The 16,696-nt window shown below is 41.0% G+C and overlaps 1 protein-coding gene across 4 annotated transcripts in view; it reads right to left on the reverse strand.

The window, feature by feature from the left end:
• Positions 1–769: 769 nt before the first annotated feature.
• The window catches only part of LOC105292834 (major histocompatibility complex class I-related gene protein), a 29,457-nt gene continuing 13,530 nt past the window's right edge, over positions 770–16,696 (reverse strand). For 2 of the 4 annotated variants that reach the window (XM_023531241.1, XM_011361208.2), the window contains 2 exons: positions 16,518–16,622; positions 12,208–14,580 (listed from right to left, as the gene is read on the reverse strand). In XM_023531241.1, coding sequence (XP_023387009.1) covers positions 14,519–14,580; positions 16,518–16,622 — 167 coding nt within the window. In that variant the 3' untranslated portion in view covers positions 12,208–14,518. Of the gene's footprint in view, positions 962–12,207; positions 15,330–16,517; positions 16,623–16,696 lie in introns of those variants that run through there. The other 2 variants (XM_023531240.1, XM_011361209.2) reach the window with 2 other exon arrangements.

Consider the following 16,696-nt stretch of genomic DNA (forward strand, 5'->3'; position numbering starts at 1 on the left):
ACCCACACTGTTCAACACTGTAACCACTGGGCGAATGTGGCTTGTGCAGCTGAGGAACTGAATTTTAAATTTCATTTAATTCAAATCTAAAAACTGAAACAGGATAAATAAAATCCTTTTCCCAAAACTCAACTTTATGGTGTCATATTTTTGAAATTTGAAAATTTAGCATTGGAATTGATGCTGTAATTGTAAAATACATAGCAGATTTCAGACTTAGTATCCAAAAAAATGTAAAATACCTCATTAATAGTTTTAGAACAGTTTCATGTTGATATGATAAAATTGTGGATATACTGGATTAAATAAAATATATTATGAAAATTTCTTTTCCATATGTGGCTCAAAGTTTCTTTTTACATATGTGGCTTAAATTACATTTCTATCGGACAACACTGCCCTAGGGATAATAAAAGGATAATAAAGGGATAGAGAGGTGTGGACATATAAATATGTATGAGCATATTGTGAGCAATTAACAAATGTCCTTGATTAGAGAAGAGGGAAAAGTGAGGAAAGATAAAGTTAAAAGGAAATTGAACATAAAAGACTTAGATAGTTGTGGAGTTGAGGAGAAAAACAAAAGAAAAAAAAAAAAAAAACCGAGCTAACTGGCCAACAAAGTTCTTTCCAGAACTGAGAAGTCACCACAAAAGTAGAAAAACACAATTCCACTTATCTGAATATGATGACATGAAAATTGTCCCAGTGTTATTGTTAAATTCCAAATACAAGCATGCATACTTGAATTTCAGAGAGACAGCACTCACCTGGCTGGCGTCATTCTCCTGTGTTGTTGGCTTGCATTCCTTCCTTTCCATTCGGATGTCCATCTGGAAATCACAGGACCACTTGTTTTCAATGTGCCATTTTCCTGCACAAAAACCTTCAGTGGTTCTCCATGACCTTTATGGCAAAAATCCAATCCTCTGGCCAGGTCTCTTCAGGAAGACACAGCACACTGTCAGAGACAAACAGCCTGGAATAGTGTACAGAGCCTGGCTTCTTACTAGCTATGCGTGGGCAGATTTGCAGGTGGTCCTTACCTTTTAAAATTGGGAAGTAGGACTAAATGAGTGGTCCTCAAACTGTGGCGGCACATTAGAATCACCTGGGGAAACTTTAAATCTGGAGACATTCAGGCCTCACCCCAGACGGCTTAAATCAGAATCTCTGGGGTGAGACCCAGGCATTGGAGTTTTTTAAAGCTCCATAGATAACTACAATGTGCAGCCATATTTGAGAACCAGTGGACTAACTGATTGTTTTAGGATCATTTCAGGCCTAGAATTCTATGAATCTAAGCAAACCTTTCCAACCTTTCTACCACTCTGAATAAAACAAATGCCCCACCTCTGCCCCAGCTAGACAGGTCTAATCAAAAATATATGTTCCATCTCCTACTTCCTCAACAGAATGCCCTCTCCCTCCTGCCTGAATTCTGCACCACCACTTCCTCCAGGAAGCCTTCCATGCCCACCGGTGGTTACAGTGCTCACTTGTACACACACACTTCCTTTCATAACCTAACAGTCATTTGTTACTTAAAACCACAATATCACTTGTTATCTTCTGGTAACCCTTATTTTCATTTTGTATGTTATTTATTTAACTTCTATGTAGATCTATTTCTCATTTCCCAGGAACATTATAAAGTTCTAGCAGATGCTACATTACACTTTTTTGCATCCTGCCTCCTCTACACCCGGACTCCTGAATACTGCTATGTACATATCAAGGGATCAATAACTAATTGATAAACAAATTTATTAATGGGCTCCCAAAATTCGAGGCTAAAATATTCAAACACAGTGAACTCGACAGTGAAAAAAGAGTACTTGACATGAATTATTCTAGTGGCACATAAACCAAACTATCACCGCAAATACATCTCATCTTACCCTAGCTCATAATTATTCATGACCCTAAGCTCTACCATTTCTCTATAAAAGCTATTTTTCACATAAAACAAGTTGATTTTTGATAGACAGTTTGCTTTTTCTGCTATTCCATTTACAAATGTGTGATTCTAATACTGAGAAAGTAATTGCTTGCCTACTCTGTCCTGATTAAATATTTATTACAAATTAGTGATATACCAGAAACCCTACTGGGTATCAGCACCTCATTTGGGGGCAACTTATATATCTTTCGGCCAATAAGAAAATCTTGCTTCATCCCCACTCCCATCCTAATTGCTGTAGCTACTAGAACAAATTTTAATTCATCAGTCAAGTCCATTTTAGATCAACACAGCTGATCTAAATTCTCACATGAATGCTCATTCGGTTCGAAAACCAAAAATCGCTAACCCATCTCAGCTCATTCTGACTAAGCAAATTCTGAGTATTTATATAGACACATCCTCCAGTGTAAAGGACATTTAAGACCTGCTGTCTAACCAGGAGCTAGGGTGTGGATTAGCAGATTTATGTTTAGAAAGCAGTCTGAGGTCTTTTGAGGAAAAATGACTATGAAATAGGCAGCACTCTCATATTCTCCCCTGCATCATTATCATTTATGAAGTTCTCCAAGTACAACTCCTCTCATAATAAGAGATAATTCCTTTGGACATTCCCTAGAAATACTAAAAGATGTTTTTGAAAAAAAAAATAGTGTCCTTTAAAAGTCAATGTGGTCTAAGCATCCTTCCATATGAGAATTAGTCAAGGAAGAAAAATTAACTACAGGTAGTTACAAAATGTTCTGTGGCCACAGCCCTTTTAAGAAGTCTAAGATTTTAGTTCTCAGTCTTTTTCCCCCTCCCCCGATTTTACTTCCCCTTGAGCCCCACCCCCACCCCAGCCAAGGCTGACTTAATGCTTAGTAAGTTTCAGTCATGTGGGGCCAAAGGTCAGTGTCCCAAGGAGCCTTTCTTTTTAGTTTGGCTCTTTTTCTGTTTGACTTGAACTTGTCCACACAGTGATGGAGTGATGAGTGTGTCTGGGGAGAATTGTTTTCCAGTGTGTCAGTGGGAGTGTGTCAGTGGGTATCAGCGAGGATGGGGATCTACTTAGTCAGCTTGGCCACAGGGGTTGAATACATGTTATGGTCTGAATGTATGATAAGGCCTCTGACGTCTCTTTTCTGTTACTCTGGGGATTTGTTTGTTTTGAGGATTATAAATAATTTTTAAACTGTCGTACTTTGCTAGATTTGGGGGCCAATATTATGTTTGTTATGTGTTTCCAATTGGGTAAAAGGGTTAGGTTTATTTTTTAAAGACATTGGTCTGCGTACCTGTGCTTGAGCAGAAGGAGCCCTTTATCCCTCGCCCACTCTGGAGGAAGGGAGAGTGAGACAGAATGAAAAAGGTACGGCTTCGCTTTTTTTTTTTGCCATGAGATCTAACTGGACTGGAAGAGTTTGACAAACAATTAACAATCCTTCCAATTGGGCTGCTGTTTCCCAAAATAGCATCTCCTTGGCTGCCAGGGTAGATGGGGGCCTTCAGGGGAGGAAGACACAAAGGTGCCCTCTTTCTAAAGGCTGCATCTCTGTGAGATCTTGAAGGCAGAGGGGGAAACCCAGGGGATTAAATTAGCAGGCAGCCCAGGCTCCATCTGGAAGGGAAATAGATAATAAACTTTAAAGACAGGAAACAGCTTCGTGCTCCAAAATAATAATTTTCAAAAGCAACACATGATGGATGCTGGGAAGGTTTTCTTACCCCTCGGTTCATAATTTGGAAGTGAAATCGCCCTTTAGGATGCTGCTCAGTGAATGAGTCAGGTCATCTGGTATTCCTGCAATTCTGCTCACCTCGCCCCATATTAGGAGGGATGGTTCCAGCCAGCCCTTTCCTAAGCCGGACTCCCAGCTGCAGAAACTGCTCAACACCAGGTCTGGAGAGATCTGATTAGGACTGGTGTTGCCTCTTCTTCTCTTTCTCCTTTTTTATTTTCCTTCTTCATTCTCTGCCTTGTCCTCATTCTTATTTTCCTTTCCCCTTTTCTGCTCTCAGCCTGCCATTTTTACCTCTTCCTCTTCCTTTTCTATGCAAGACTGCCTCTCACACTCCTACATTTGAATTTGCTTCACCAGCCCAGGCTCTCTGGGGTCCTGAAATGTCTCCTGTCATGAGTGGTGGTGTGGATGGGAAGGGAAAGCACACAATGCACTAAACAAAGGGAACAGACTAGCGAGCGGCCTTAGAGAAGGTCCAGAGACTGAAGATAAAGGAGAAAGGCAGAGAAATGGAAGGACCTAACATGCCCTGAGAAATCGGAGTCTAGATTTTGCTATTTTTAAATCTCCCTGGAAATATATCCAGAGGGTATTAAAGCAGATATCAAAAACAGAAATCTGTTTCACGAATTAATTCACAATCAACCTCAGCTGCTCAGAACTGTGGGCTTGGTGCCTTTCTCATTGTGTACGTTCTAGTTCATGGTCTGATCATACGACCACGGCCCTCTGGACTAGGACCTTCCGAGGACAGCAGCAAGTCACCTGTGTGCATTCTCAGTGCATTCACAGCACTTGGTCCAAAGGAGGCACCCAAATGTTGGCAGGACTCTTAAAGTGTTGGGGTGAGTGGATGGATGGGTGGATGGATGGACAGATGGATGAATGGGACAATAGATAGTAGAGGAAGACACTTGAAATACTCATACATTATCTCTTTTGCTCCTGGTATTCTAGAAAAGGGAATATATAATTGACAAACTCCCTTCTGACAGGCAAAATAGAGAAGTGAAACGATTAACTTTGATGTCCCAACAAGACTTGCTTCTCATACATCCTCTTCAGCACGTAGCACTGTACCTGGCATGCACAAGGTTACACTCAGCACACATTTGCTGAATTAGTGATTTAGAGAGGAAAAACAACTATTTTCCCATGAGGAAGAGATTTCCAGAAAAGAGGATGGAGGAGCAGTATATTGTGATACAAATATAAAGCATTTATGACATCTTTCTCAACCTTGATTCTATTAACCATCTTAAAAAGCAAAAACCTCATGATGAAAGGGATATTTTGGAGGCCATGGAAAGCCTTTTAAAGAGAGAGGAATGGGAGTATATATGTGTTGTTATATTTCCAAAGGACTCTGCTTCAAAGGCATTTGTAGCTGATTCAAATGTTAGATTTTCGGATCCACGGATGCTTACGATCTTTTACTTTGGAAAGGACTCTGCATGATAGAGGGATGCTAATTAGGGAGCGAGGTTAGTGCCGGAACAGTAGGCAAAATAAAACCCTTGCAGCCCAGAGAGCCAGCTTCTGCTCTGCCCCAAATTGGAGTGAGAGAAAGGCTGCGTGAACCCATGAAGCGCTGGGATGATGCTAAGCAAACACGTGATTATACAGGTATGTAATACTGAGTACAAAGACAAGAGAGCTCAATCTGGGATTTGTTACTCAGCTTTAAGGCCATTCATTTATCCAACTCCTCCCCCAGTCCCCAAGCCCCTCAAAAACAACAGAAAGCACAAGAGAGCTGAGATTTACATAGGCCAGGAGCTTCACCAAGCTCTGAACACAGAATATGCCTGGGAGGTACTAGAAAGAGCAGGTAATTGGCTCCTGAATGTGTTAAACCCAAGCAAAGCTGTGTTACTACCTCATTAGCACATTACTTCTACTGACTAATCTCTGCAGTCCCACTTCACTCAATATCCTGGGCATTTCTGGAGGATGTTTTACCAAATCAAGTTGTATTGACTAGAATTGCAAACTAAGACTCTTGGCTCAAAAGCCCTTGCTCAGGAACATTTTAGATTAAGAAAAGGTACGGTTGTAAAGATGTGCCTGAAATACTGAGCCTGGTTCTTCTTTGCTCAGAAAACCTGTGGTTAGTCTGAGCATCATCATGGTCCCTAGCCTGTCCTGTAAGTACACAGTGAGAGGTAAGCAGCTTTCCAACTCGGCCAGCTGGGAACCAGTGAAGGATTCGATGCCCCCCATCTCCACATACCTATAACTACTTTCTCAAAGAAGAGGGGCTCACTTAAGATATCACCTTGACTCAAAAGTCTTGTCAGTCCTTCAAGTTAGAGTTCATTGCTGCATGTCTTTTATCCTACTAGATTATAAAATGGTTCAAGGTAGCAACCTTTTTTCAACTTCGGTCTCTCCTGTAGAATCTAGTCTACTGTCTTATATTTAATTGGTACTCCATAAATATCTGTTGCTTTGAATTTTTGAGAGATAGCAGGGGATAGTGGGAAATAAAACACTGGATAAGCAATCAGATTCTCGCGTGGTCTTCTGCCACTACGCAGCCAGGTGACCCTGTACAAACCATGGCACTTTACGCTCCGCAGGATCCTCATCTGTGATATGACACAGTTCATCTAAGGCTCCTTCCAGTTCCAGCACGCTGGGAAAAGAGCAATGAGGGAGACTTTCGGTAGCCCAACTTTATTTGCCAAATTAGTGGCAGTGGAGAAATATTTAAAGGAAAAAGGAGATGAGATGTTTCCTAAATGTTTCTGGGGCTTATTAAAATCCCTGCTGTTCAGGTTCTAAAATGATGAAATGTAAGAGGACAGAAAGAACCATCATAATACTCTAATTCAGCAACTTAAAAAAAAAGAAATTCTTCAACTCCATTCATCTGATGAAGATTCGCGATTGTCTACTCTATGTGCCAGGCACTGTATGGGGCATGAGTGTGGCCCCAGGATGAGTGTGGCCCCAGCCAGTGGGGCCTCCATGTAGCTCACCTCTTTGCGGAGGAGACAGGCAGGTGAGAAGATCATAGAAATCCATTGTGATCAGTCCTGCAATAGGACTATGTGCAAGGACAAGGGTGGGATCAAAGAGGGCAGAGTTAACTACTCTGTGATGTGGAGCAGAGGGAAGTAGGAGGAGAGCAAGGCTCACAGTGCCAGACAAAGAGGCTAAGCTACTTCTACTAGTTGCAGAAGAGGATAAAGAACAGAAAGATGGGAGCGGGTTGGGGAGTTCCAGCCACCTCGAACCCTTAACGAAGTGGCATCTGCCTCAAAGCATGCTAGGGCATATTAGTCTGTGTTGTTTGCTGAAGTATCTCTGGCACCGAAAACAGCAGCTGGCACACAGTGTGCTCAAAGAACAGTTGCCGAATGAACGAATAAAACCAATACATGAAAGCGCTTCCTCTCTTCACCTTATCCCTAAGTACATTTTGGCCAGTTCAGAATGGTACATCGTGCTATCACAGGAGCCACGGAAGATTTCAACAAAGAAAGACTATTTAGTGATGTTAATTCATGTCATAAATTGCAGAAAGGACGTGTGAAATTAGACTTGAGAAGTAAGCTGGACAGTTAGGAGAGTCCCGGCGACCTCCCCAGTGACAAGATAATTGGAGTGGTAGTGACATAAGTTGAAGGGGAAGTGAAGAGTGGAGACAGCTAGCAGACGGCTTGCTCTTAAGAACTCCAGCGGGGAAGACGGCTTGCTCTTAAGAACTCCAGCGGGGAGGAAAGGTCTTAAGTGGAGAGAGAAATCCAGGAACTTGGGAGGGTTTCTGAAAGTTGAGAGAGATTTCTTAAAAGGCAAAGAATCTTCATCCACGGGAGGGCCTCAGGGAATAAGAAGAAAGGCAACCAACAAACACTGAGTTCCCGTTATACTTAATCCTCTCAACAACTCTTGGGAAGGTGTGGGGCTTATGGGTGAGAAAACTGGGGTTTGGAAATGGTTTTTCAAACTTGCTCAAGACATGCTACAACACAGATAAACCTTGAGGACATTCTGCTAAGTGAAATAATCCAGTCACAAAGACAAATAACGTATGATTCTACTTATATAAGGTACCTAAAGTAGTCAAACTCATAGAGACAGAAGACAGAATGGTGGTTGCCAGGGGCTAGGAGATGGGGGAATCAGGTGGTGGTGTTTAATGAGTACAGAGTTTCAGTTTTATAAGATGAAAAGAGTGCTGGAGATGGTTAACAAAAATGTGAATGAACTTAACACTACTGAACCGACATATACTTAAAAAATGGTTAGGATGGTGAATTTACGTTATGTGTATTTTACCACAATTAAAAAAAAAAAAAAACTGCTTAAGATCACACAGATGGCAAATGGGAGAGGTGGGATTCAAACCTTTACCTGGCTGGCTGTGAAATTTCTGCTCTTTTCCACAGATATTGACACCAGTCTATGAAGTTGAAGCTACAGCAGGGAGAGGGGTGAGTGGTGGGGAAAGGTCTTGGGGAGTCAGTAAAAGCTGAGCTGGGGAACCAGCCCAGAACAGAATCAGAATCCCTCTCCTGAGACGGAAGGGCAGAAGGGAAAGGGGAGACGGGCCGCAGGGCTTCCTGTGGCTGCTAGGGAACTTCTGAGAACCTCTGCTGTCTTTGTGAAGTTGGAGACAAACCGGGTAGGATCAAGCAGTGTTTGAGGGAGTGAGGAGAGCTTGGAAACACCATTATGGACAAAACTGACCAGGGTTGTATTTGTGAACATATGCCAAGCAAAGCTGAGATTTGGGCCATCATGCCTAACCAAATATGTGGATAAATTCCATGAGGGACTCCCTCTAAGGAACCATGTGTTTAACTGAAATTCATTAGGTTGACAAGTACAGGCATGATGGAAAGTATTAGTCACACTCCTTAGGGCACTAGGAGCCCCAGAAAATAGACTAAAGGTGCAGCTATGAACTAGAAAACAGTTGTGACAAGGAAACCGGCTTCAGGACCCAACAACCAGAATGGTTGACAGGCAACAGTATTAAGCGTTAGCCTCCCTGCTTGTGCAAAAAGAGGCTTAAAGTTCAAATCACCTTGAGATGTGAAAGTTTTCAGTCGCGCAGGTAGATGATGCTCACCTTAAGTAGGGGCATGTTCAAATTATGAAAGACAGCAGCAAGATTCAGGCAACGAATACCTTGCATTTGTTCTTCTATGGGGTTTTAAAACAGTAGAAACGCTCCCAATACTCCCCAAGCAAATTACTTTTAATGTTATGATATGAACAAATTCTAATAGTACAGATTCCTCAGATTATTCCATTGTTAATGGGTCCCTTTAAGTATCTTAAGTTACAATCTACTGATTGCAAACGAAATGAGATTTTTTCAAACAAAAGAGTTTTTGGGTGGCTATAATAACAGGCACATATCAATTTAACAAGTTGGAACTCAGTCGATTCTATTATTTGGCCAATTTCTATGTGGAACTAGTTTCATTAAGCCAAATAATTACAGGGTATCATAACAGAAATGAGTTGCTGCATTGTCCTTCAATTTTTTTTTAAAAAGTATTTTGAAATAATTATAGTGTAGAGAGAAAGTACAGAGTACAGAGAGGTGCCGTGTACCTTTTGCCAAGTTACATCTTACCTAATTATGGTACAATATTGAAATTAAGAAACTGATACTGATACAGTATGTGTTTATATGTTTATGTCATTTGTCACGTGTAAATTAGTATGACCACCACTGCAATCAAGATATAATACTACCATCTCGACAAAGACCTCGCTCATGCTACCCTTTTATAGTCCCACCCACCCCCTCCCACCAACCATCCCTAACCCTGGCAACCACTAGTCTGTTTTCCATCTTATAATTTTGTTATTTTGAGGCTGCCATAGGAACAGAACTACACAGTATGTGACCTTTCGAGATAGGCTTTTTTCACTTAACATAATGCCCTTGAGATTCATCCAAATTGTTGCATATATAAATGCCTCATTCCTTTTTATTGCTGAGTAGTATTCCATAAAATGGATGTACTATTGTTTAACCACTCATCTACAGAGGGACATCTTGGTTGTTTCTGGTTTCGAGCTATTACAAATAAAGCTGCTGTGAACAATTGTATACAGATTTTATGTGGACATCACTTTTCATTTCTCTGAGATGAACTGCCAGGAGTATTACCGCTAGGTAAGTATATAGTTTTTTAAAGAAATGCCCAAACTATTTTCCAGAATGCCTGTACCATTCTCTGTTCCCACCAATAATGAATGAGCAATCCGGTTTCTCCAATATTTAGTATTGTCACTACTTTTTATTTTAGCCATTCTGATAGGTGTGTACTGATATCTCACTGTGGTCTTAATTTGCTTCTCCCTAATGACTAATGATTTTGAACATATTTATGTAAAGACATGAAGTTTATCATTGGTTTCAGGGTTTCCTTTGGCAAATCATTTTATTCTTTCCAAGTCTTTTTTTTATTATTTGTAAAATGAGATAATTGATCTACATGATGCCTAAACAACCCCCCAGCTCTAAAATTCTATGTGCCATTGGATCTACCCTGGGTGAGTTTGTTTGCAAGGTGAGGAGTTTTTAATTTTCCCTTTGTGCATCAGCTGTTTCCATCTGCCAAAAACTGACAAGTAATAAATCTTATCCATGCCCTTCATTGACATTTCCATGAAATGTGTGACAACTCCCTATGGCTTCGTTTGGCCCTCCAGCCCTTCTTTAGTCAGCATTTAAGTCACATCATCAAAGCCTGAGCAGAAAGACTCAGACTTTCACAAATTTATAAGGGATTTTATTGATTTTCCAATTCATTGTAAAGTCGTTTTTATTCCTTTGTTTCCAAGGTTCACTATAGAGCATAGTTTTGAGTAGATGATACCTTACAATTGTCAAGCATCAGTAGAGTGCCTACTATGTGCAGACAGGGTAGTGTACTAGAAAGAGCACAACCTGTATACGGAGGACTTGGGTTTGAATCATGCCTCTGCCATTTAACTGCGACCTTGTCAAGAAACATAACTTATCTGAACTTCGGGGAAATGGAGATAATAATACCTGCTGAGAAAGTGTTATAAGGAATAGAGATGATATATGTAAAGTGCCAAGTTCATGGTAAGCACTCGATAAATAGTAGCTGGAAATACCTAGAGGAAGAGAGACACAACATGTTCCATGTCCTATGCAGTGTGCTTTCATACACACACACACCTCATTTAGTTCCTACATTAACTCTGTGAGATAGGTAATTACAAACCTGTTTTTATAATACTGAGGCTGAGAAGTTAAATAGCTTAAGATCATCCTGATGCTAAGTAAAAGAGATGGAATTCAAACTGTATCCTTAAGGGGTTTCTAGTCTAGCCAGAATGATAAGCTATGCAGAAGCAGATAAATACCAACACAGAGTAGCCAAGTCAGTTGAACAGCAGAGCCAAAGAGCATTTACGAGCTTAGAGAAGGCGTTAATTCTGAGGACTGGCCAGTTGGGGAAGTGGTAAAAGGAAATGGAGGATTAGAACTTATGCTGTCTGCTGAGTATCCTGGAGTTCCTAGATGTCAGGGTCACAAACGCTTGTTGGTCCCGGAATCCCAGCCCAGCTGCTGCGGGAATGGAGGCAGCACTCGGCTCCTCCCGTCCTCCCCTCTCCCTCCTCCCTTTCATTAATGGAGTATTTATATGCAGCCCTCCCATTTCACTCTAAAGGTTTATCCAACCTGTTTTTCAGCATTACTACAAAAGGTCTCTGTCAGAGTTGTAGTCCTTCTATTAACACAAAGCCCAGGGTCTATTTTATAGAAATGTATTCTGGAGTACCTTCCTTAAAGTCGTTTTCTATGATGTGAGCTTGATTTGCTTATAAGCATATATCTAGGCCATTTCTGCCCTTGGTAATTTTCAAAGCATCTCTACTGGGCTCTATTGCCTATATAGTCTGGCTCATAGTAGGTACTGAAATTTATTTTGTCAATATGCATATGTATCGAGTGCCTCCTATGTGCCAGGCACTGGGCTCTCTGGCCTTATGGAACATACACTCTATGAACAGCATACTAACCAATGAAGGCCATAAGAATTTAATTAGAATATCAATATCCATGGCAAATTATTAGTAAATAAACTCTGTGGCTTTAATGACAATATAGTGGATACAGTGACACACAGAGAAACTACTAATTGCTTGTGGCAGAGGAAAATCCTTGGAAATGTCATCATTGTAGAGACTTCAAGTCTATGAAGGTGGACAAATTTACAAATCTTTGAAATTTGATCTTAATTTCCATTGCAAAGGCCTAAACTGTGTTAGAGCAACTTGCCTTTTGTCTTCAACCCTCCTGATCCTCAGAGATCAATGACTAATTCATTCTTTTAAAAGTAAGGTGGAGGGCAGCCCAAATACTGCAGCCTCAGGAGGTTACATCTGGTTTGGCAACTTCCTGTTGTGTGTAATGCACAGATCATGTATTTGTAGCAGTTTTGTGAGTAATAAAGGCTTTAAGAGCTTTTAAATTACCTCAAAGGGTTGTATTCAGCAGCTGATGAGACTCCAAATGTTTTACTTTTTATTATTCCAGCCCTCCAAATTCTCCCAGAATTTGTCACCTTTTAGTCTGTCTTCTCAATGTATTCCCAGAATTCTTTATTTATGCTGTCATGTTGCTCAGAAAAAACAAATAAACAAACAAAAAAAAAAACAGAGCTTCTACTCAGTTCAGGTAACAGATTCACCTTAGATCCACACTGATATCATGAAAAGAAAAAAGAGCAAAGACTGCTTCAGCTTGAGGTTGAATGTCTCATTTTTGTCTTGGTTTCACTTCCTTTTCCATTCTGGTGGCTTCCCGTTTTTGGTCTGTAGCCTCCTGTTCCCTGAATTTATTTTCCCTTTGAGAAGCTTTTTTCTCAGAAGCTGTTGTTCCCACTCTCTGGCCCTGTTTGGCGTCTTCAGCGGTCTGGCCACAGCCACAGCACTTGCCGCAGACCCAGTTGCCACTTGCCAGGGCTCCAGGCCAGCCCAGCCTTCCAGCTGCTGCTCAGCCCCTCAGTTCCAACTGTCCAGCTCCAACAGGCTCAGAACTTTCTGGTCCCAAATATTCTCTCACACCCAACCCCCCGCCAAGGGACAAATGCAGAAACTCCTGCCTGATGGGTTCATCTAACACTGAATTCAGGGAAGAAGGGGGAAAGGAAGAAGCATGCATGACACCCATCCTCTTTAGAAAGAGAGGTTTCACGTAATTCCTAGGTCATGGATAAGAACTGATGAAATTTGTATTTCATGAACTAAATATCCAAGTGACAATAGAAAGGAAAATTCAGATTATATAACAGCTCTACAGGACTTAAGAATAGAAAGATATATATTAGGTAACAGATAGCTGGGCCCCCAAGCTGACAGAGAACTCATTTCTCAACACCTCTTTTCATAGCCTTCCAGAAAAAATAGTGCCTTGTGTAAGAACGTCTGAATTCTGTCCCTGTCCCTGTCCCTAATATGGGGGAGGGGGAGTGAGGGAGAGGAGCATGGTTCAAATGTTTGGGATCCTTAATCTCACAGGCAAGGCAATGACAAGATAAAGTATTAAATAAAGAATGTTAATGTTGCAGAAATGTTTGAAGAATTCAGACAAGTCCTTGGGGCGTTCATCCTGGGCCCCAGCAATGTCATATGATCCTGAGTGGGATATTTCCTCTCTATGATTTCAGTTGTAAGATGACACTGTTCTTTTGCACCAGTACATGAGGACTAACTAATTAAAATACTGTACTGGTTCATTCAAGAAGTATTTACTGGGTTCCTACTACATACAAGGTATCGTGCAGACTGTGTGATATGACATAAAAATTTAAAAATAGATCTCCATAAATAAACTCCATGATAAGATTATGTAAAACCCTTTAGATAATTTCAGCTGTTTAGATATACAAACAGGGATTCTAGTTCTATCGTTTTGAATGAATCAATCTTTTTTTTTCCCCCCACTGTCATTTCTCCCTTCCAAGTTAATTCTTTCATCTTAGTCTACAGCCAATTTCCATCTATTTTCTAACAATATGACCAGAGCTGCCATGTAATGTTGTGCCCTGAACACCAAGGGAACAAACAGGGTAGAAATCCACTCTATGTTCTGCTGGTTAAGCCATGTGACCTGGCCTGGGTCAGAGTTCACCTAGAAGAAGGAAACAATTTTCTGTTTGCACTAACATCCCATATGGGTTAGCAGTGGCCCTGCTCATGTCCTCAGTTGGTTCACAAGCCAGAAACAGAATAAATAAGCAGCATTTATTGTTATAATCAGTCAAGATTTATAACAAAGACACATTTAATGTTATAAATGGTGTTTATCTTACTGTGTGGTAAGCCACTCCCGTACGTGGCTATATTTGGTGTTCTTTTTACTTGGCCAAGCCAACTGTGGGGAAGCAAGAAGGAAATTTGTTGGGGAAGGAAACAACTGTGGAAGCCTTGATGCATTCCCCCGGAGCCACAATATGGGGTCCCCAGGGTCTGAGTGTTTCCAGAAAACTATGTCCAAGAGAGTCCAGGGCCCTGGGGTCCAAGCTCATATTTAACTTAGAGAAGACATCAGCATCCCCCTCTGATAGAATGTGATCTTCTTACTGAGAATTGAAAATGCCAAGCAAACAAGAGGAAAATGATGGTGAAGATTTTAGGGGGAGGAGAGTCAGGAGGATCAAGGGAGTGTTATTTCTTACAGTAGGGCTTCTCTTCATATGGAGAATCGGGTGAGTCTGGCCCATCTACAATAAGCCAGAGAGGAAGGACAGAAATGATAATTGAATCCTCTTCTGAGATATAAACATAGTATCATTTTTATCTTAAAAGACTGCACTTGAGTCTAGGTCTCTGTAGTTCCACTGAAGATGATAATATATCTGGTAATTATTGTTCTTTCTTTCCCTCAAAAAGAAAACAGAAAAAATGAAATCACTTCCATGGATCTGACTAGGCATATTTTCAAGATTCCAAGCTACCAAGCAGAGATGCCATAAGAACTGCGCACTTCGCTTTCTCTCAAGCCAAGAAACATATAAAATGATCCAGCCACCCATAGGCTATTGTAGAAACTCGATGGCTGCTCTCATGAGGTGGTCTGACCCTGTCTGTAGGGTCACAGTCATGGCACTCATGACACTTGAAGCTCTTGCAAAGAAAAACACTCTCATGAAAGAAGAGAAAGACCATTTTATGACGTAGTGAGGTGCCCTTCACTGGTGGTATTCAAGTGGCGGCTAGATGCTCAAGTCGAAGGTACTGGCGAAGATCGTTTCCTGCCTTCAATTAGGAGGTTCCTTTCAGCTCTGAGATTCTCTGGTTTACTTGTAAATCATCATTGACAGATGGAATAGGGTAGTTGTGTCATGAGCTATAGTTAGAGTCAAATGTGATAAAGGAGTCCATCAAAAGAGCTTGAAGGCTGACAGTCTTTTTGGAGCCAAAGAACAAAGAAAACTTTGTGGCTCTATCCTTCTGCTGTAAATGTTCAACCATATAACAATCGTATCTGTTGTGGGTGTGGTCAAGAGCTTCAGGCACCTGAATTTGAGTCCATGGGTACAGAGACCATGGTTCCCAGAGGAAAAACAACTGGACAAGAGCTATCTCCAATCACTGATCTGATGTAGGAAGGTAGGTGATTCCATTTTGCTCTGAAAGGAAGACTTTTTAGTCAGATATGTGCATTTTTTCTTTATAGCTCAAAAAAAATTATGCAATGTTCAGCAAAATCTGATAAGCCGGCATCAACATTTTTAGCCTGCTTCGTCAAGATTCTCTTAGTACTAGACATATTTTAACTCAATTCACAATCTCCACAAGATAAAAAGCAAGAACTCGGTATGCATCATTCCTGAGAGAGGTGTGTCATTGTAAAAAGAAATTTTTTTTTTTTTTTGGCTTCAGCAGCTCGCATGTGTTGGATTGGGATCAGTGCTGCACTTTACTTATAAAGAAAATATTAGAATGACCCACTAACTCTCCGAGTTGATTTTCTAGTAAAATGGCTAGTTTTACTTTGATCTAATAACATGCTTTATACCATATCACTTGAATTAGGGTTGAAGTCTATGGTTATGAAGCAACACCAAACTACTGGCCCACACTAGGTTCAAACCCATAATCTAGGTCTCATCAATATTATGCTATGATCAACTTCAGTATCCGCTGAAGCCATTGTGGGGAATGACCTCACAAGACAGTAGAGATCATGTCTGCCTTTTGCATTGCTGTATCCCAGCATCCAGCGCAGTGCCTGGAATGTAGTAGGTATTTAATATGTATTTACGAAATGAATGAGTTTTTTCCCCCCAAGGTATCAAGAGCCATATATCTCATTTCTCCTTCCCCTTTTCCTTACCCAAAGTCGCATTTTCCATATCTACTCCTCAACATTTCATATGTTGAAAGATGAATTTAGAAGGACGAGCAAGGTCTTTTATATGATTGGGGCAGAAAAACGTCAAATGGGAAAACTTTCTGATGTCTTGAAACAAAGGACAAAACAAAAAGTGAATAGTAATTCCTAATAAGGATATAGTTTGGAAAAAGACTTATCAATATCACTCTATCTTCTCTGACCCAACTTCTAGAAGGCCATTCACCTGGACAGCAGCTGTACTACTCTGCTGATGTCAGGCATCACCTGTGAAACAGATCATTCTCCTTGCAAGCATTATCCATGGTGTGTGTTCCCTATATGATGGGAGAGGTGTTCCGGGTCGCTCTGTGCTCGCAAAGTGAGGCCTAACCAATTTCTAAATGGAGCTTAGCATGGCAGGTGCAGAAAATAAAGCTTATGGAGCTGTAGGAGTGACAATCTGCAGCCACATGCCTCTCACCTCGAAGCCTTCTCCTCCAGGCCAGGACGCCGACTCCAGCCAGGCCAATGGCAAGGACAACGGACCCAGTGACAGCTTTCATCACCAGAAGGATAGTTTCCGATTCTGAAAGCAAGCGTAGAAGAAAAATCCACAAGTCCTCCTCCCCTTCTATATTAACTTTTGGAGACTTTTGTCCC

This window comes from Pteropus vampyrus, unplaced genomic scaffold (genome assembly GCF_000151845.1).
Source record: "Pteropus vampyrus isolate Shadow unplaced genomic scaffold, Pvam_2.0 Scaffold65, whole genome shotgun sequence".
Lineage (NCBI taxonomy): Eukaryota > Metazoa > Chordata > Mammalia > Chiroptera > Pteropodidae > Pteropus > Pteropus vampyrus.